This window comes from Lolium rigidum, chromosome 6 (genome assembly GCF_022539505.1).
Source record: "Lolium rigidum isolate FL_2022 chromosome 6, APGP_CSIRO_Lrig_0.1, whole genome shotgun sequence".
Taxonomy (NCBI): domain Eukaryota; kingdom Viridiplantae; phylum Streptophyta; class Magnoliopsida; order Poales; family Poaceae; genus Lolium; species Lolium rigidum.
The window spans coordinates 67,810,297-67,832,117 of NC_061513.1; the positions used below are offsets into that span (position 1 = coordinate 67,810,297).

General features: G+C 43.2%; 1 protein-coding gene and 1 non-coding gene across 2 annotated transcripts; both read right to left on the reverse strand.

Annotated features, from left to right (window-relative positions):
- Positions 1-2,871: 2,871 nt before the first annotated feature.
- Positions 2,872-3,069, reverse strand: LOC124668932. The gene has a single exon (XR_006991994.1). It is a non-coding gene; the product is annotated as a U2 spliceosomal RNA (small nuclear RNA).
- Positions 3,070-4,195: 1,126 nt separating this feature from the next.
- On the reverse strand, positions 4,196-9,159 carry LOC124665529 (serine/threonine-protein kinase SAPK4-like). Its single transcript, XM_047202930.1, has 9 exons — positions 9,025-9,159; positions 8,783-8,857; positions 8,137-8,238; positions 7,990-8,043; positions 7,687-7,779; positions 7,508-7,600; positions 5,107-5,211; positions 4,904-5,002; positions 4,196-4,800 (listed from the first exon to the last, which is right to left on the reverse strand). The coding sequence occupies exons 1-9, from the start codon at positions 9,142-9,144 to the stop codon at positions 4,453-4,455; spliced, it is 1,089 nt and encodes a 362-aa protein (XP_047058886.1). The 5' UTR covers positions 9,145-9,159; the 3' UTR covers positions 4,196-4,452.
- Positions 9,160-21,821: the final 12,662 nt, after the last annotated feature.

The following is a 21,821-nucleotide window of genomic DNA, read 5'->3' on the forward strand; positions in this document are numbered from 1 at the left end:
AGTCACAAACGGCCCTGAAAAGTAATTGAGCAAATAGCTAAATAGTGAGTGTTTTACTTATTATTTTATATTTTACTATTAATACTAAGTATGCAACATCAGAAAATTGTAGGCTTCGGGCATTGCTCTCTTTTTTATTATAAAAAAGTACTTGCGGAATATTGCTAGTGTCAGCTTGTTTTGTACAACAGGAATACAGGATTGAGATATTCGACGCATTGTCTCATCGCAATAAAAGAAGAAGAAACTAACGATGCTATCTGAAGATTCAAGATTCCCAAATATAAGAAAGCGTTAATTCTGAAGGATACACGTTCACCATATGTAACTGTCAGTCTTTCCTCTGTCAAATTGGAATTGATCATATCATATCATAACCTACATCATAGTCTTGGTCTGGGTAACAATATGTAACCAAGGGAATGAATTGCTCTTAACATGCTTGGCTACATCACTCCATGCCGAACCTTCAAGCACCCATCCCTTCAACGGGACATCCCCCTTGGAGTAACATCATATTGAACGGCGCATTTTTGTTAACATTAAAACAAGTACTGCAGAAGTATAATAGTTCAAAACTATAAGATATAGTGACCAAAGTAAGCAGATAATTTGCAGGTTGCAGATTATTGATTTTCCTTATGAATACGACAGAAGTCAGTTTTATCATAAAGAAATGGAACAATCAAAATGGAACAATCAGACTGTACAAGAACTGAAACTAGAGTAACATGCATGATAATCAAATGATCGACAAGATAATCTGAAGCCTTCTTCTCTGTTTTGATATACTCCCTCCATTCCAAAATAAGATGCCCAAGTTTATCTAGATACGGTTGTATCTAGACATATTTTTAGTGTAAACTCCCTCCATTCCATTCCAAAATAAGATGCCCAACCCTTCTTCTCTGTTTTGATAACTTGTCCTAGAAAAAATTGAGCAGCTTATTTTGGAACAGAGGGAGTAGTAAACTCGGTAAGCATGATCAACCTTTCCGATCTCAGCTGTTTTGCCAGTTAGTCCTATTAGATCTGGATGAAACTATATGAAAACATAGTTTATAAAGTGGAGGTTGCATTAGTCTAGGACAAGTTATCAATACTTCAAGGGGTGAAAAACATATAGATGTAGAAGTGAAATGTGAAGATCATCAAGGGATGCAAAGTACATGAAGAACATATCTTTTTTTGAAGAACATATCACTAGCATAGTGACCAACTTGCTCGACCATATCTATCTCGGGATAAAATGTGATTAAAACTGGCATTATTTCCATTTTAGCTTTTTTCACTGAGAGCAATCAGGTTCGAGTTATAATGCCTTATACAGCACCACGACCAAAAATACAGGAAGAGGGAAAAACTAACTATGTTTGGAACTGTATCTATTTCTGAATACAGTAATATCTATCTCCTTCAGTTAGTATCTGACAGCATAATGATGCATTGGACAAGGAGGAAAAGGTGATTGGATAAAAAAATTAAGCATTTTCTGACAGCATCATGATGATAAGCTATTTTTATCCACGCAACTGTATCCAAAGCATAGAAATCAACTTCACCTGCCGATTTTATCAATTGCTGCAGCCATCTTCTGTAGTTCATCTGGATAACTGTAGAGGCAATGCATGAAACCTTCGCAAAAAAAAGGTAAATATCGAATCAAAATATAGCAGAGTTCATTTTTCCAAAGAAACCCTTTTCACTGAAGCCTTTCCCATTATGGTTCAGAAGCTTTAATTGGGCGCCAAATGCTACAGTGGTACAGTGCCCACTGATGGTTCTTGCTTCACCCAAAGCTTGGGTCTGTTCTTCAATTAAGGGAAATATTCGTCACGGAAAAGCCATGAGAAATCCGACAACATACACATACCATTTGTATAATGAGTGCTAAATAAAATTAGATACGGCTTTTCCGAACCCAGTGAGGAACGGAACATAGGGCATTCACTCGCCTGTAAGGCATTAGAACTCTGTATCAAATATGATTTGGAGAAAGTGTGCAGACATACTGATGTGTCAAGGAAGCAAGATAAGAACAGGATGCCAACATGTATATCTCGTATTTCATGGCTTTAATCCTGCTGTTCTTCCTAAGCATACACGTGGAAAATGCAGCAACGTAGAAAGCAGCTCGAGTGGCAACAGACACAATATAAATGGATCTATGTTCTTCAGCATTATTATCAGATTTAGTTATGTAATTGCCTAGTCAGGATTCAGGCACCTTACAGTAAAAGGCAAACAAGTTATTGGCACATCATGTATCTGATACAGATTCCAGTAACTACAGTATTATCAGTTTGTTATGCACAATCAACAGCGTAAATTGACTTGGTACAACAGGAAATTCAGTAGGCAGTCCTGGTATGGCAAGAGAGTAACAGACGCAAGCAACTCGCCATAGTTAACTGGAGTAGTAATCGACCTTCCATGTGATATGATGCTTCTCTCCTTGCGCTAGTACACAACTGTCTGCCCTCAAGAGCCCACTACCCGGCAAATTTGTGCATCTGATTTCAGGAGACGTCGCACTCACCTCTTCTTCGACGTGTTCCCCGGCGTCAGCTGGATCAGATTCCTCGGACTGTCGCCCACCGCCACATCCGCCCCGCTCACACCGGGCGCCGCCGCAGTTTACGAGCTTGATGTCCTGCGCCGCTGGGTGGGTGGCGGACTCTGAAGTGTGAATCGAGCAGCACCAAAGCTCGTAGGAGAAACGAGGCGGATGGCCCAGGGAGAGGGATAGGGCGTGGATATCGAACGCATGTATCGCCGTCGTCTCTGCTCTTCCACCGTGAAATCTTGTTTTTCGACTAGAGATTATTACGTTCCGATGACTAGAGAACCATAATTTGGGATTAGATTCGGTTGGGGTGCGCCAGGCACCGGGCAGTAGTGCAACGCCCGGGCGACACGCGAGGACCCCAGTGGCAAGCCACTGTGGTGGGCCCTCCCCCACAAAAAATAAATTTAATATCGTTGTGGGCACATGGCCCACATATCAGATATTAAACTGATAAGAACAGATACTACACTTGATCTTAGCCAAAAGGCCGAGAAAGGTATGCTTTTCACCGCTGCCCTCCGCCTCTTTTTATAGCTCCCTCGACCGCCTCTTCTCTGCTCGGCAGCGAGGTGGGACTAACCGGAGGAGCAGCAGCGCAGCTACTGGGCGAGCAACCAGCAAGCTTCTGCGCCTCTCGTTAGGCCTCCAAGGAGCCCAATAACAAGACCACGGCCCATTTTCATGGCTTACGTTGCCAGAGAGTACAAGGCATCCTTCGGTTGTTCGAGTTGGACAGCTGTTTAAGCAGTCATCAAGCAATGTCCCGATAATCTGTGTTTACTCCTCATGTTTCTTCAGTAGCCACGGCGGAGGCTTTGGCCATGATCAGTCGTTTAAATCTTGCTAATTCCTTGGGATGTAATGCAATTGAAGCGGAGTCAGATTCAATGGAGGTAATACAACTATGCTCGGGGGAGGACAGGATATGGGATGAAGACATTGCGATTTATTCAGACATATTTACACAATCTGCAAGTATAGGGAAGGTTGAATTTAAACGTTGTGGAAGAGATGTGAATGTTGCAGCTCATAATATAGCTAGTAAATTTTTTTCTCAGTCTTCTTGTAATTGGATCGATGAACCACCTAGCTTTTTTTTACTCCAATCTCTTCTAAACGATGTACTCCCTCTGTCCATTAATACATGTCGGAAGGTTCGTCCAAATTCGAATGTATCTACGTATTAAAGAGTGTCTAGATACATTTGAATTTAGATAAATTTTTAACATCTAAAAATGGAGAGAGGTAGTAACTGTTATTTGATATTAATAAAGCTAGCCATGATGGCCTTCCCTAAAAAAAAAAGCAATGTCCAGATCTAGTCGGCATATGAACAATCATTGGGACCTCGAACTCTTGTCATTCATCATCTGTACTAAAATGTCGTGAATGGGGGAAGATATATCAGATTTTACTAGGTTCCTCTTTATGTTACTAGCCAGTTCGTGTATCCCCCCTGCGTATTCAGAGGTCCCATATATGTGTCACTAGTGATCTCAGAAAAATAGTGTCACTTACGATCTCAGAAAAATAGTGCCACTAGCTACTTTATTATTACCCTTGTTATCGGGAGGGAGCAAACGTTTTGTTCTTGATTCAGAGCGAGCCAGTTCTCACATTATTATATATAAACTCCATGTTTTAAACATGAACTGCATAGCTATTTCTCAGGGGGCACATAAGCATACGCTTTATATGTACAATCGTTTCTGTCAATAACCAAATACCAGACCACTGAAGTCGCCATGTCCAGGTAAATTATGTTACACAGGAAGGAAAACCAAACAGAAGCAAACTTCCAGCAAAAATTGCATATACCACATCCAGTGCTGCAGTTCCATGATGAGCCGATTATCTACAAGTAACTTACTCCGCATACTTCTTCATATGCGTAGCGAGCTCATGCAGAGCTCCCCACTTGCGTGAACCTCCTTGACTCTCTTATCATATTCATCCTCCTCTTCCTCCTCCTTCTCTTCTGGCCTGTCTTCCTCTTGCTTGTCTTCCTCGTCATCTGAACACTCGTCACCCCAGCCATAGCTTGGCCTGGATGACTTTGGCATAGTCCTTGCCTCTTGGACAATCTTCATGATTTCTTCTGAAGTCTGCTCCGAGAAAGAAGGAACGCCGTTATCCCTCCTGTAGTACATAGCTTGCGCCGTCTCCGTGAGCTCCCTTGGCAGGTTCTTCAAGAACCATGGATGGCTCTTTATCTCCCTCATTGTGATCCTCTGGACAACATTCAAATTACCACGTCAACACTATGTCACCTGATATTAAACGTGTCAACTTTCCTAAATGGGATAGGTGAAGGAAACAGGCTGAGGTCATTACCCTCGCTGGACTTTGATGAAAGATACGGGACATAAGCTGTTTGCATTCCATGGATATGTGGACATGATCTGGTATAGTATAACTCACGGACATTATTTTCTGCAGATGAAGAGCAAGCGTGATGAGAGCTATGTGAGGTGCAAAAAGAAAACCTGTAGGCATATATAGGAGATATCTATGAACTCATAAGTCTAGCTTAATACCTGAATGGTCTTACGTATATTCTTGGGGTCATCTGGGTCTTCAAATGGGTAGGCTCCAACAAGCATGACATAAAGAGTCACCCCACAGGACCATACATCTGCAAGCTACATTAACAAGGATCCATTTCTGCTAATGAGTACGCCTGAATAATAATAATCTCATATAAAAATAACAAATATTCATTAGGATGAAGGACAAGAGTTCAGGGCTAAATATAATCTGTTATCAGTCTGTCCCTAAATATAAGAAGTTTTGGGAGTTCATTTGAATTCCCATAACGTCTTATATTTAGGAGGGGAGGGAGTATGTGACAATATGATTGACATTGTTTACTTTCATTTATGCTAATACCATGTGGTTTTGATATAAGTGTTCTAAATATTAAGTAATCATACATGAAATTGTGTTGACTTTGGGGTGCCAAGACAAAGAATCATAATGAGACTTATACTTGATCGTCAGAATCGCTTTCATCTAGTGCAGTCCTGTTCTGCTATTGCATTAGACAGTTAGCCTAAATGCAGGTTCCTTGCATTGCTAAATAAGTTTCAACTTCCTAGGTGGCTTAACATACTTAATCCATGTCAGATTAGCCTAAATGCAGGTTCCTTGCATTGATATAACAACATTGCAGCAAATTTGAGGCACAATAAGGATTGCTCATCTAACATAAGAAAAACTATAAGCACAGTACACTCAACAAGTTGAGAAAGATGTACCAAGGGAGCAAACAGAGTCAGCAATACTGTTTCAAGTCGACAAGATGCCCAATGGCTGGCGGGGCAGCTACTGGGGTACAATAAGTCGATACTATAAACTGCTATGTACTTATGGTCCTACAATGGTCTCATGATTTTTTTAAAGAAGCTTTAAATATACAAAAACCACGACGGTGCAAGTAGCATCGATAAATTCTGTGGTACCAAATTGAGAAGCTAATTTTGGCTTGCTCGATGATCGTTCTTAAGTGTCCTGATATTTTAAGCATTTGTTTTTTGGGTGGGAGACTATTTTAGGCTAGTTAAAGGTAAGGTTTTCAAGTTCACCTAGGACTAGGACATGCTTAGTAAATAGAAAACTAACATCAGATTCCACTCTGAAACTTCAAAGGTATGTTAGAACATAGATCAGCAAAACCAACCTGGACATACATATCACCCTACCCCAGTAGTCATAGTTATAATATTTAAAGCAAAATAACTAAGCTGCCCTTACAGTCACTGGGTCAATCAGGAAACACCAATAAGACAAAAACTAAGTGAAACAAACATGGCAATACTATAGCTCTCCATTCTTGTGAAAACTATGGAATAAAGCCCACCATTTGCATCATACTCGCCAATATGATGGATCTTTCTACTAGGCCATGACATTGCATTGCCTACAATGTGGACGAGAATTATACGTTCTTGCATAGTAGTTTGACTGTGCGCTAGATATGTAATTGGTAGAGGTCTATTGCTATAAGTGTAGTGTGCTCTAAAATGTAGTTTCCGTAGAGTAGTGGCAAACTGGAAGCCATGAAAGTAGGCTGCAGAAAAAATCACCACAAACAGGGGTTGTATAAAGGACTTTAAGTTTTACTGGAAATCCTATCTATGAATGATAAAGTTATTAAAACAAGAAACACGAATCCAAAATTTTCATTGACAGTTAAAAGGTGAGCCATCTAGTAGGAACATGGAGAATCTGTAGGATAAGAACCTATTATCTGGATGGATGGTCTGCGTTCATCAAATGGTCCACTCCACTTTTCGAATGTCAACATCCTTTGTTGTACATCTTACCTCGGGAAACCAAACAGAAGATGTTCCAGCACCTCATGCTGACAATGACTCCTCATCAGACAGATGCGTTCATCAAGGAAGTTTCAGATCATCTGTTGGTCCAATGTTTGTGGTATTTTTAAAATAAAATTAATGAATTATCCATACAATTTAATGAATAAAACTAAAGATGAAGTATTTCCTAAGGTCCTTTCACTGCTTATGTGAACTTTTGGGAGAGACTCCTTTAGCCTTGGAGTGCCCGGTCATCCAAGCTAACTTTTGATTAAATTGAGATGCCAAGCATATGTAACGTCACAATCATGGACACATGTGCATCCACTAAGTGGTTGAGAAGTTTAACTAGCATCAAGGCAGCGACTATTCTATCCACCTGGAAAGGCTTGGTGAATCAACAATAATATGCTCAAATACTCCCAGCTTTCAGCGATGCCGTGAGTTAAACTTGCATACTATATTTTGCATTATGGAAACAAGAACATAAAAGAGAATTTGCACATACAATGATTAGAAAAGAGGTTTATTCCAGTGACCTAACAGATTAACTTGCAAAGTGCTAACAGACACACGATGCAAAAAATGTCATAACACGATAACTTTTTTGCAAGCTCACCTTTCCATCATACTCCCGGCGAGATAGCACCTCCGGTGCAATATATGCTGGTGTCCCGACTGCTGATTTGGGCCTTGAATGCAATACTGACGACTGAACCAGAAATGGGAAAAACATTTTCTGTGAGAATTTACAGATGTCGATAAGTTTAAGGTTGAATATGTGGGTTCAGCGACAACCTTGGAGTAGCCAAAATCGCATATTTTGAGGCGAGGAGCTGCGCTGCCATCCAAGAGAACATTCTCCAGCTTCAAATCTCTATGGCATATTTGCTGGTACACGTGGCCCGAGGATTAAGTAATCAGAAATACAGCACACTAGAGCTTTGTTCATTCATAAAAGTGCAGATGGTTTACACTGAAGCTAGCGATTCAATTAAGAGAACTTGAAACACTATTACTAGTAATTTTGTGCCAAAGGAAAGCGGCTTCTATTTTGAATGTGGATTAACATAAGAATAATCTTGCTCGTGTGTTTCGTACCATGTGATGGCAGTAGCTCACACCACAGATCAGCTGCTGAAAGAAATATCTGGCCTGCATGAAGCAAAAGAAAACATCAAGTCATCAAGTATTGCTCTTCCACCCAAAGAGGTAAGATTAGAAATCTGAAGAAATAAATCGCAAGACCTCGTCCTCACTGAACCGTCCACGATCACAGATGCGCTCAAACAGCTCCCCGCCTGCTGCGAACTCCATGACGATCATGAGATTTGTTGGCGTCAGTACCACCTGCAGAATTAATTCCCCCCAGAACAATTAAAATCATGTGCGCGTGCTTCAGTAAGGAGCTACCATTAAAATCATGTGCGTGTGCATCTAAAGCCATGAGGAGGATCCGATTCCTTGTTCCGTTAAAATTTTGCTACTACAGGGCGAACAGAATGATATGCCTATGTGCTTGGAGCAAATAATTGCCACAGGAAACATGTCCCACGACCAGGTGCATCTGTAGCGTTAGATTCCATGCCTAAATCACACGGGTAAAGGGGGAACAGTCTGAAACGAATTGAGGAAAGGGGAACACGGGAAAGGAGGTATCAAGCGGGAAACATCAAGGAAAATTAGGTGGCAATCAAAGGATTCCCCGGTACATGCAGTTGAGAGAATTTGTTTTACAAATATTATTAACAAAACTTCACCCGCGCCGTTTTTAGAGAACCCGGTATAAACATGGGACAATTTCTGACGAAAATGGGACCAGAATGTTTTCAAAAAATTACAGATACTAGAACAAATTGGGTCATGTGGAGGACGAAGGAAGGAAGGAACTGACCTCCTTGAAGCGGATGATGTTGGGGTGGCGCAGCGAGCGGTGGTTGATGATCTCCCTGTACACATTCTCGTCAATCTGCTTAAGGGCACAGATCCCCCAAAACGGGCGATTAAAATCCACCGGACCGAGCAAGCCGTCCCAAATACACTACTACTACGGAATTATTATTTGAAAAAAACAAAATAGCTGGAGAAGGCAGGCAGGCAGGCAAGGTAGGAAAACAACAAAAGGAATGAACGAACCCTGTGGCCGCGCTCGATGCACTTGACGGCGACGAGCTCGCGGGTGTCGCGGTTGCGCATGAGGCGCGCCACCCCGAAGTTGCCCGACCCGATGTCCCGCACCGTCTCGTACTTGTCCATCCCTTCCGCCGCCGCAGCTGCCGCTCCTCCGCCTCCTCCGGCTCCGGGCGGGCCCCGCGCGTCGGCGGCCTCCCGTGCGCGTGCGGTCTCCAGCGAGCCCGTGGGGCCCACGCCGGCCGCAGCCGCGGGGGGAGGCGGCGGTCCCGGAATCTCCGGCGGCGGCGGCTGCGGCGGGAGGAGGCGCGGCGGCGGCTGCGGCGGGGCGGGGAGGAGGGTGCGGGCGGTCGGTCGGTAGGCTGGTTGGGTGCCGTGCGTCGCGTCGATGGTGGTGGATGGTGGTGGTGGCGCGTGTGGGGGCGGGGGCGTGGCCGTGTGGCGCGGGCGGGGGATTATATAGTTTGGAGGCGCATCGCGGGCAGTGCCAGGCGGAAGGAAGAAAGGAAGGTGAGAGGGGATGTCCGGTGGGCCACGCCGCCGGCCGTCCGCGTCACGCACCGTGGCCACCGGGCCCAGCTGCCTGCCTGGCTGGCCGCGATTCGCCGCTGGATTCGATGTCTCTAATTTGGTTTTTGCTCAAGCTTTTTTCTTTGATCAAGGGAAACTCCAAGGGAAAATATCCTGCTCAAGTAGAGAGGGGGAAAAAGAGGAAAATATCCATTTGGTATCCGGCCATGTATGTACCTGTGCCCATCACAGGAATGATCCCACTAGGTTATAATAAATGATCACCTAATTAGATCACAACGTTCTCACATCGTCTTCAAACCTTTGTTTATCTTTGCCTGCAGCGAACTGACGCCTGCGCCTTCCAATTGTTCGTTCGAGCTACCGGAGAGATGCCTTTACCTCAGCCACTTTTGCTCTTTCTTCCGCTGGATTTGGTTCATAACAAATGTCGCGGTTTTAGTTAATTTAAAACTAAAATTACGATACTTATTATGGGTTAAACAGAATATAGCTTTGAAAACAGCGGGATGATTGGTATTAGAAATGTTCCTACTCACAGGTTTTACAAGCCTAGGCGAAAATGTCTGCCATACTATTTTTCTGCATAAATTAATATAAAAAAACATGCAACACAAGACATTGTGCCGCTAGAGGGATGGTACAACCGCTTTCTAACTTGGAGATAAAGAGTCATTTTCTTGACGATGTTGTGGGGTGCCGATCTCGTGCCCGATCGCAAACATGGTGGCGTGCATGCTACTGGCTAGAGATGCGATCAGCATATAAACCTCTCACACACCAAAATGTAGAAACAAAATTCGGGACACGTGGAGCTCTTCATATTTAGAACACGGAAACAATATTTTTGAGACCTCGAATAATTAAAAAAATATACAAGGATGTACATACATATGTGTGCTATGTACATACAAAATAATCAATTCAATGTATCTTTTCAGATGGAATGTACATAAAAAAGACAAATGTATTGAGCAAAATAGGTTTTTTATCACAGATTTGTTCTTTTTTGTATCCTGCAATTAGTGTCTTATTTAATGAAACCTTACAGATTCGTATAACACACCTACAATGTCTCGTGATTTTTTAGATTTGTTGAAACTTACAATGTAGTATTTGTATTTTATATAAAACAAAAGTCTCCATGTAGCGCGGGAGCTATGCACAATACTGCGCACCATCCACTTTGTTTGCTTCTCAATGAGGTTCAACCTCCTTCAGAATTAGCGCCACAAAAGCAAAAGTTCCTCGGATGAATTTTGTGAATTGTGATTATACATGAACAATAAGAATACATAACTAACTTGTGCCACGCTTTATCCTTGGTGTGATCACGACATGGCACAACCCCTACGGCACGACTGTCCTTCACGGTAGTCGCGGTCTAGGAGCATCAACAACATAGAAGTCCACTGCCTATGAAACCATCCTTGATAATGATTTCACATCTAACCAGTTTTCAACCCATGTAAAAAACCAATGACCTAACATGCCCTACTTGGTTGTTACGAGTTCTTTTCCCCAACCTCTCTCTCCCAGGCGATAAGGGGGCGACTAGGGGAACCACTTTCCTTCCATCCGGCACCACTGAAGACATGGGCTTTCTCCCTCTCCTCTCGTCGCTCCGGCTGCGGGGGGTGGGGGAGGAAGCCTCGATGGTCTTTGGCCGGCGTGTAGATAGGTGTAGGCTAGGGTTTGCGGGCGGTGCTCGGTCGGTGTCGACGCCGCCGCCGCGAATAAGGTTTTCCGGGTCACCGTCTCGGCGACGCCGTCGTGTGTCGCTGAGGAACCGCAGATCTAGGTTTCTCAGGCGAGATCGTCGAGGCGACGGCGGGGATCTCGTCGGGGGATTTTGCTTCTCGTCTTCGTCCTCGTCACGTTGGCGTTCCCTCCGCCGCCGTCGGGAAGACGAGATTTGTACAGGAGCTCTCATCGCTGGCCTCGTCGGGCTGGCGCTGGTCTCGGAGGTGGCGTGGTCCGTGTTGGGCTGCTGGTCCATGGCAGGCGGATTCGATGTTGTCTCTCGACGTTGGTCGACGAGGCTGGCCGGATCTGGAGATCGACGACGAGCTCGGGGCTGGGCCCCGACCGACGAGCCCAAACGACAAGGTGAGCATCTCCGGTGCTCCACTATTGAGGTTCTTAAAGCCCAAGTTTGGCGATGGAGCTGCGTCAACCTCGGGCATGTTGGATTCTGCCGCTCCCTCTCTTGGTGGTCGCCGTGGTGGCGCCGGAGTTCGACGGCGGATCGGATCTGGTGCAGAGTTCCCCGAGGACTCCTTTGTAATTTTTCTTCTTTTGGGGGTTCTTTCTGCAAAATGTACGGGCCTACGTGTCCTTCTGGACCGTTCCGTGTCGGTGTGTACGTTCTGTGTACTCGTCCTTGATATAATGAAATACGTATGCATCTCAAAAAAAATACTTGGTTGTTACGAGTTGGGTTTTAGCGTGTGCAGAGGGAACATTTGAGACGGAGCCAACCATCAGGTATGAGGTGGGGGGGCACATTCATGTTGGATAGGGAAAAGTTGCTTGTATAAGCACGAATATAAAGATACTTATGAACAAAACTAGATTGTTGGGGTGGCTTAGCCCCTACTCGAACCCCTTACTCCATATCTGGGCAACCCATTTCTAGCTCAGTGCAAGAATTTAAGTGCATGCCTAATGATTTTTCCTAGCGGTCTTAGTACTTTGGTATGGATGGAAAACATGTATTTATGTAAAAGGTTTTTTATGACTCAAAGCACCGCACCAAGACAATACAGTTATGATTATTTCAGAAAAAAAAAACACCAACACAACCATTTCAGGAAGAAAAAAAACCCCGCACCAAGACAATACAATTACGACCAATAAAACTACACCCAACCTCAGCATAACAAGATGCACACAATTCAAATAAAAATATTAATACTACTCCCTCTGATCTATAATGAGTGTCAGGGTTTTAATTTAAATTTAGACTAAATTAAACTAAAGCCCCTTATTATGGATCCGGGTACTAGTTATTGACATTTGAACTGAGTCAAGTTAACTGAAAAAAAATAGTTAACCTAGTAGACAGAAGGTTTGGTCCAAGCCGGGCTAAGTCTAGTCTAGTTTTAACCTTTCTAAAGAACAAAGACAGCTATTAACCTCCATGTTCACTAGACCCACTGTGCTTTGCATGACAAGTCATTTTATCATTAGATTGTACGTACACCTGTTACTTCATAGTTCATATGCTGTTCAAAGGAGGAACAAAGTAAAAGAAAAAGGATTACTCGTACGCCACACACTTACAGCCTTCACTTTCGTTAGTGTTTCCTTCCCCGGAAGACATGGCGCCGTACAAATCATGGCACCGTGGCTCATTGGCTCTCATTGCGCTCCATGTGAACGTGTACGTTCAGCACGAACAGGGTACATATTAACAGCAATTATCAATCCTTCTTCCATGCCCTGTTTTGTTCAGATAATGGGTGTCAAGACTGTTCTTCTCGCTTAACCAGGTAGCAATGTAGCATCTTGTCGGTTTTAGTTTCGAGGGGAGGGTCTTTTATGATCCGGCTAAATTTAAATCTGCACGTGTTTTGGTATTTAACAGTTGAACCTGGTTTTACCTAGCAAAACGGCGATTATATATGAGAAAACATACTCTCTCCATTTCATATTAGTGTTCACTAATTTAGTATCAGCCACAACTAATACCATAAAACGCAGGGAGTACAAGATTTCAGGAAAGAGATATACATCTCCAATTATAAATACACGACGTTAATTATATGAAAGGTACACAGGTGGAAATGCAGATTTGAATTGCGATTTCTTTCGCAATACTATAACTCACATTTTTCAAATTAAAGTACCTTCAAATATGGCGTGACGAAGCGGCCCCATTCAAGTGTGTTATCACCACGTAACTACCTCACAACGGGCAAACTTTCGTGTTGGTCAATGATTGCTGGAGATTCCTGACCAACAGCCTCATGGAAAATCGATGCAAGGGGTGTGCCTCGTTGGGCATGCTCACTTCCCATGAGCTTTGAAATGAGAGGAAAACTAGGGTTTATGAACTTGTCATTGATGCCCAATGCTACCTTGCCAATCATAAAAGGGTAAGCCAACCTAAGGGTTTTACGGGTGCAGAAAGTTTGAGCTCTATCATGCCGTGAGACTAGTCATAGTGGGGAGTAACATAGAGTAGTAACATGGTGCATGTTACTACTCTATGTTACTACCTTCATAGTGGGTAGTTAAATATATGTGGTATCATGCATGTTATATTTGCTAGATTGTAGACTCATCTTGTCTTGAGAACTGTGATGTTATGGTAACATAGCTAGTTACCACATCACTCTCTTTCTTCATTTATTATCATGCCATGTCACCAAAATGCATTGGGGTGTGTGATGTTACTACCTATGTTACTCCCACTATGAGTAGTCTGAGAGCAAGCTCTATGAACCCTCCGCAATTAATGGAATTAATGAAGCAAAGTGTCTATCTGTTCAAAAAATGACACAATTATGATGTTTCAAAGAATTTCCCAAAAAATGGATAATGATTGCCCGGTAGCTAGACTTACTAATATGTGGCATGACCCATGAGGTGTATTTATGAAGGTGTCTCACATGTGGCAAGCGCATATAGGCCAATTCTGCCTAGCCGAGTCTCACTCATGAACCCAGTTGGTCCAAATGCATTCTATAATCCTCATCGTGCCGGTTATGAAGAATTTTTCGAACACCCCGAACTACCATAAAAGTGCAATTTTGAAGTGATCACTTGATGATAGAGAACAAATTAAAATTCTCCTCACCATCCTAGAAAGTCGCCTAGTCGACCCTTTTATCAGGCAAAACTATGTATATACAGAAAACTAGAGAAAGGAGCGACGACAATGTTTTAAACGTAGGGCATCACTCGTTGGAGATCACCAGAGCACATGCTTGATTACTTGACCTAATCCACGTATTTGCTCTCACCTCCTTCTACGGATGCTGGATAACAATTTTCTTATGAGGATACACAAAATTTCATTAAGTGTCAGGGGAGAAGAAAACTATCTCATCAAACCATATCTTGCAAGGTCATTTTCACTACGTTTTTGAGCTGTGTAATCCGACATAAATGAGTTTCTCGAATGGCATGTGGATTGTGGATGTGGTGGGATGCTCGGAGGCTAAGCCAACACCTACACGCTTTGCCGCTCATAAATAAATATGCACTATCAAATATACATATATATTATGAAATTCCATGATGATTCGAACAATATTGAGATGTTAGGAACTTTGTACATGTGCTTGGTTAAAATTTTATCATAGTTTAACTTTGACAAAAAAAAGTGTACACTATATTTTAAAATCGAGGGAGTAGAACTATATATCATAGCTTTGCATTCTTTACTAACGTTCCCATCCGAGAAGTAATAACATCGAAGTCACGTGTCGGCTACATTGTGGCAGTACGGGTATAAACCAACAGTGAGGTGATTCTGCCCGTAAAGCAAGACACAACCCTGTGCATTCAACCAACAGGCGGACACTAGTGATCGAACCCTGTGCGTTCAACAGGTTGACACTTCACAGTAGCGGTCGGCAGTTAACCAACGTCGCCGGTTCAGCCTGGCCGGTGGAGACCCTGATCGCGACGGGAGGCCGTGAAAGATTGACAAATGGTGGTATCCCGTACGGAGAATCGAGGAGCAGTTATGGGCGGTTAGAGGTAGACTACACAACTCGATCACCGCGACAGTTCGCCGGAGAGGCACACGGCGAAGAATGATGACCATGGCCATGGTGATTTCTCGCTGTCGCACAAAAGTTATCGGAGGAGTCGATCGAGCACCCATTCCTGACGCATCCACCTCATCAGCTGCGCTGCTGTATCCGCCATTGCTTTACTCTGACGAGACTGCACAACGGCACAAATGAATCATGGTGGAAATTATTCTCTCGACGAAAGCATTAGCTGAGGAGAGACAGGAGGCTTTCTAGGAAAAAAAAAATATAGGGTTTTATTCTCCTCACTGATGACGTCGTTAGTCCGCCTAGCTTCCGTTGGCTTTGGAGGTTTGGAGGTGCGGCGGACCACGACCTCTCGCCCGAGAGGTTTTAGTTTCTTTCTTTTAGGTATTTGCAGCGTCTTCTTCAAGATGGTGAGACCCCGGATGATAAGGTCCTCTCCACTCTATCCATGTTCCGGCAATGCGTCTAGCGCCAGTGGAGGGCATGTGGAATTGTCTCCCGGCGGATCCCTTGCGATCCGGTCGATTATCGTGTTAGTTGGTGTTTGCAATTATGACTTTTCTGATCTATGGTTCTCATCTTTGGTGATGGTTGTTGCTCTAGTGCGCTAGTTCTTTGGGCTTTAGCATGATGATTTTCTTTGTGTCTAGTACAACAAGATCTACTATACCAAGTTTTGCCCTGACTTCAGTGAGGGAGGGACGAGGACGGCAGCATGTTTTCGGCTCGATGTAGTGTTCTACCTTTGCTAGGTGGTCTAAGAATCTAATTATAATTTATTTTACTTTTAGAACTCTTTATGACATTGTTGATGATTACAAATAGATCGGTGGATTTTTCGTCGAAAAAAAAAAATTAGCCGAACTGAAGTGAAGCCGTGTGTGAACTCGATTGTAGCAGCAAAGGGAGCCAACATGACAGAGATTTGGTTCGCTGGCGTGAGGATACGATATGGTACGAGCCCTAAGGACTTGCGGGCTCCACCCCTAATTTTAATCCCTAAAACCTAGGCACAGCAGAAAACAGAGCAGGCAAACAGAGAGGAGATCAGATCAGATCAAACCAAGCTTTGTTTTGCATAAAACAATGGCATGTGCCGCCCTTTCTGACGTGCTAGCTAGCACCCTGTTTTGCATGTACGTACGCATGAACAGATCAGCGCTAGTACTGCACGCATCGGCCTGCCCTTTCGCAAGCGTGACATGTCTGGCCTTGCAATATACACGTACTAGAGCTAGTTCTCTTTTGAGATGTTGGGATTACGTGTGGCACGATTTTTCCTCTCGGCCAGGACCACATCTTCGTGGGTAGTGGAGTTTCATTCACCGGTGTTTTCATTTCCTTGTATCTTTCCGAGAAAAAGATAGAACTACTAGCACTCCTTCCAAATTACTCCCTGCATTTTAGTAAATAAAACGTCCTTATTTTCCATGTTTTCTCTTTAACCAAGAACTATTCTAAATGTATGAAGATTCTTGATATAAAATCAGCGTAATTGGAAAGAATTTTTCAATATGAATCCAACTATTCTAATTGCGTGCAAAATAATTATGATTTTCTTGCTCAAAATTTTCGGTTAAAGTTCGTCTTGAAAAACACATGCGGCTTATTCATCGAAATGTAGGTAGTAAGTGACTATTTTTATAAAAAAACAAGTAAATCTACACACAAAAACGCATATAGATACGTGTGTATCTAGACAAAATCTGATCGAAATTACGTTAGTTAACTTCAAACGGAGGCTGTATTTGTTGTCGAAATGGGTGTATAACCCTGTCTTCTGCATCAAGAGATGCACACGACCCTTTTATTGCATAGTATCAAAGTAATCGGTATCAAAAATTTACATCATCGGCAACTCATAGAATTGGCACAAGCACCAACCGAATGTGAAAGTAAAAGAAAAACAACATGCTAAGTATCCGTCAATCGTCTAGAAAGTCACCAGCCAGCCTGGTTGTAAAAGTTCCAAGTAACCGTCAGCAGATGGTTGCACCCAGTAAGCATATGATCCCGCTGATCCACCGGGAGCAAGAGGGACCAATCTTGGATCCAGTGTGTAGCCATATGAATAACTTAAATAAAATTAGAAGTACTTGCATTGTAAAAAAACTACATTATTTCGGCTTCTCCAAATCGCCCAAAATATAGCCGATACCCTAATGTGTATTCTAGCTTTAGTGTCTTTATCGATGCGATTCAACCAATTTCCAAACATATTTTTAATATTGGTTGACGGAGGATATCATAATTGCTAAAGACAATTCGCCAAACAATTTTTGACAAGGTACATGAAAGAAATAACAGTGTAAACCCCGAAAGGATATCAATCTCAGCCGTCCTACCCCTAATCCCGTATATGTATAGTTTAATTTCAGCTATCCTTGTGTTTCACTCAATAAAACGTTTCAGCCTTTGGAGGTCCAATGGAAGCACAAGCCAAGAATAAATGTTCTATAGATTCCTGAGCATCACAAAAACAACATTTCATGCCTCCCTTCTATTGTTTTTTAATTAGATTAGCCCTGGTTAGTAAGACCATCCGACGAAGGAACCAAATGAAAACCTCTATCTTCAACGGAAATTTAAAATATTTAGTAGCAATCTGTTTGTGGGTTTTCATTAAATCTTCATACATAGACTTTACAGTGAAACCAGATTTGGTGAGATTCCGTACAAACCTATTCGGTTCATCATTAACCGGTTACATAGGTTCAACCGAGCCATTCGTTCCATTCAGAACCATGAAATGTCCTAGAAAAACCAATATTTTGTGGGCGTGGTGACATAAAGAATGAACTGATACATTCTTGTGCACAACAATGTTACATAATGATGGGCACCGATGGGATGCACAACAAGCTGTATAAAATTCAGATTCACATTCCATCATGATGCAGCCGTGTGTAAGTTCCTTAACATTGAAAATTGCTCATTTTATCTTGTACACATCTGCTGTCGACTGAACTTAAGATATTATTAGTAGTACTGATCTGAAGAGCAGTTTAGTGGTTGCCGCAATTAACCACACGATCGTGACACGATGACGTAGGTGCTCGAAAGAGTCAAAGAGATCTAACGAGTAACACTACAGTCAACAGGATACCAACACCTGGTCGGTCTAAACGTAGAGAAATGTGAAACTAATCTGGTCATAACAGGATACTAATACAGTACTACGTCGGCAGCTGACCGATGAGCAAATTGTAAAGAATCTCAGTTTCGGCGGTGGTGTTTTTCTTAGGGGCGAAGGTGCTGGCTCTGGCTCCAAGCCACACACCATGTGCGACGGTGCAAGCGACAAGGCGTGACGAGGAGAGCCCGGGCAGCAAGGATTCCGACAAATCCGCGTGGCACCCCGACACGTCCACGTGGCGCCCGGCCCACGGCGCGCGAGCAGGTGGATCGACGTGGCTAGCGACCTACGGTGTCGCTTGTCCTGCTGGCTACGTGGATCTCGGCAGCCGAGACAAGGGCGCACGTACGTACGTACGCACACCGGCCACTGCACCTGCACGCCAAGACATATGATCCTGCACTAGATTTTGCAAACCACGATTTCGTATGGTTATTTTCCAGTAGAAATTGTCAATGTTTAGGCTGGAATGATACCCTCGTTCGGTATCGGTTGCGTGTTTATATAGCACAGGAAAAGCCCCTGACGTGGCATGTACAATACGTAAGGGATCGGTGTACTACACCGTATACCAATATGTTACAAACTCTAACAGCCCCCCTTAATCTAAACCTTGGAGAGGTTGAGATTACGCTTAAACTCATCTAGCTTCTTAACAGGAAGAGCTTTAGTGAAACCATCTGCAACTTGATCCTTGCTAGAAATAAAGCGAATAGCTAGCTGATTTTTAGCAACTCTTTCTCTAACAAAGTGAAAGTCTATTTCTATGTGTTTGGTACGAGCATGAAACACTGGATTAAGAGACAAATAGGTAGCACCCCAAGACTTGGTTTTTGCTTCAACTTAACTCCAAGTTCTGCAAGAAGAGCTTCTACCCAAATCAACTCAGCTGTAGCATTTGCAAGAGATTTGTATTCAGCCTCAGTACAAGACCGAGACACTGTATCTTGTTTTCTAGCACTCCAAGAAACCAAATTAGGTCCAACAAATATGGCAAATCCTCCTGTAGAGCGCCGATCATCAAGACAACCTGCCCAATCTGCATCTGAAAAAGCACTAAGAAGTGTTGATGAAGATGCTGCAAAGGTTATTCCAAGTTTCAATGTATCCTTCACATATCTAAGAATTCTTTTCACAGCTGACCAATGTTCTGTAGTTAGCGCATGAAAATATTGATACACTTTGTTGACAGAAAAGGATAAATCTGGTCGTGTCAAGGTTAGATACTGTAAGGCTCCAACTATGCTCCTGTACTGAGACGAATCTTCAGAGCCAAAAGGCGTACCAACTGTAAGAGATAATTGCTCAGATGATGACAATGGGGTAGGAGCAGGTTTACATGCAATCATGCCGACTTTGGTAAGGATATCAGTAGCATACTTCTCATGTGTTAACAACAAACCATTTTGCGTCTTCTTTACTTCAATACCAAGAAAGTAATGTAAGTCACCTAAATCTTTAATAGCAAAATTCTCATTGAGACTTCAGAGAAGAACAGAAATAGCATCATCAAAAGAACTTGTGACTATGATATCATCAACATAGATCAACACAAATATGATTATACCTGACTTGGTATAGAGAAATAATGAGGTGTCAGCTCTGAAGGGTGTAAAACCAAGAGTGCACAGTTTAGAACTCAGCCTTGAATACCATGCACGAGGAGCTTGTTTCAATCCATATAATGCTTTGTCCAATTTGCAAATATAATGCGGAGCATGAGGGTCTTCAAAATCTGGAGGTTGTTTCATGTAGACCGCCTCCTCTTCAAGAACACCATGAAGAAACGCGTTTTTGACATCTAGCTGCCTTAACTTCCATCCTCGAGAGACAGAAATAGCCAGAACAGTTCTAATAGTAGCAATTTTTACTACTGGACTGAAAGTGTCCTCATAGTCAATACCATACCTTTGCTTAAATCTTTTTGCAACTAATCTTGCTTTGTATATGTCAACTGTCCCATCTGCCCTCCTTTTAATGCGATAGACCCACTTGCACAATCAAATTTTTCTTGGAGCTTGGGGGAACAAGGTGCCATGTTTTATTAATCATCAGGGCATCATACTCCTCCTCCATCGCTTTTCTCCAATTTGAGTCATCAAGAGCTTCAGTCAATGTGCAAGGTTCACCTGTAGACGAAAGCATGCCATATCTGACTGTACCATCAGTGTATACTTTTGGTTTCCTTATACCTTGCTGAAGCCGAGTGCGAGGATGCGACGGTGGTAGTGTAGGCTGTTCGGGTGGTGCAGCAGCACTTGCACCAACAGAGTCTTCATCCGCAGAAGATCCATCCACGTCAGCTGACGGCGTGGACGTCGTCGACGACCCGCGCGCATCTTCGCGCGCCTCTTCGCGTCCACCAGGGGGCGCCCGTCGCGGAGACTCGGTGCGAGGCGGGGGCGGGCCAGTCCTGACTAGCCGCGTGGCGGACGACGCGGGAGTCCGGGCGGGAGAATCTCCCCCGGGCGGCGTGCGTGATCCGGCGCCGGGATCAGCGCCAGAATCATCCTCGGGATCCGACAAATCCAGAGAATGTTCCTCCTCGTGTCTTGTGCCAGTTTCGTCCGTTTCTGAACCTGTTTCTTCAGTTTCCGTCGCACTTGGAGCTCCATTTTCAACACGATTTTCTTCAGCATTCCCAGTATTCTACAACACATATGGAACAGGAATAATAGGAGACATATGATCATCAGTGTGTTGTGCAACCCCATGTGAAGTGGATGTGGAGGATGTGGGAAGGAGAAGGATTTCTTTCTTTAGGAGGGCACCGGCATTAGGATGAAGTGAAGCAAAGGGGAAGACATTCTCATCGAAAACAACATCTCGGGATACATAAACTCGACCAGTGGAAACATCCAAACATTTTACACCCTTATGAAGAGGACTGTAGCCAATAAAAACACACCGAGTGGAACGAAAAGCGAGTTTGCGTTTATTGTATGGGCGGAGATTGGGCCAACAAGCGCAACCAAAAGTGCGAAGAGCGTCATAATTGGGTGTAACATTCAGAAGACATTCAGTTGGATTTTTAAGATCAAGCACTTTGGTAGGAAGAATGTTTATGAGAAAGGTGGCAGTGAGAAAAGCTTCATCCCAAAACTTAAGAGGCATGGATGCATGATACGTCCCAAACGTATCTATAATTTCTTATGTTCCATGCTACTTTTATGATGATACTCACATGTTTTATACACATTATATGTCATATTTATGCATTTTCCGGAACTAACCTATTGACGAGATGCCGAAGGAGGTTTTCTGCTGTTTTTGGTTTCAGAAATCCTAGTAAGGAAATATTCTCGGAATCGGACGTAATCAACGCCCAGCATCTTAGAATTCCACGAAGCTTCCAGAACACCCGAGAGCCACCAGAGGAGAGCCACAAGGGGCCCACACAT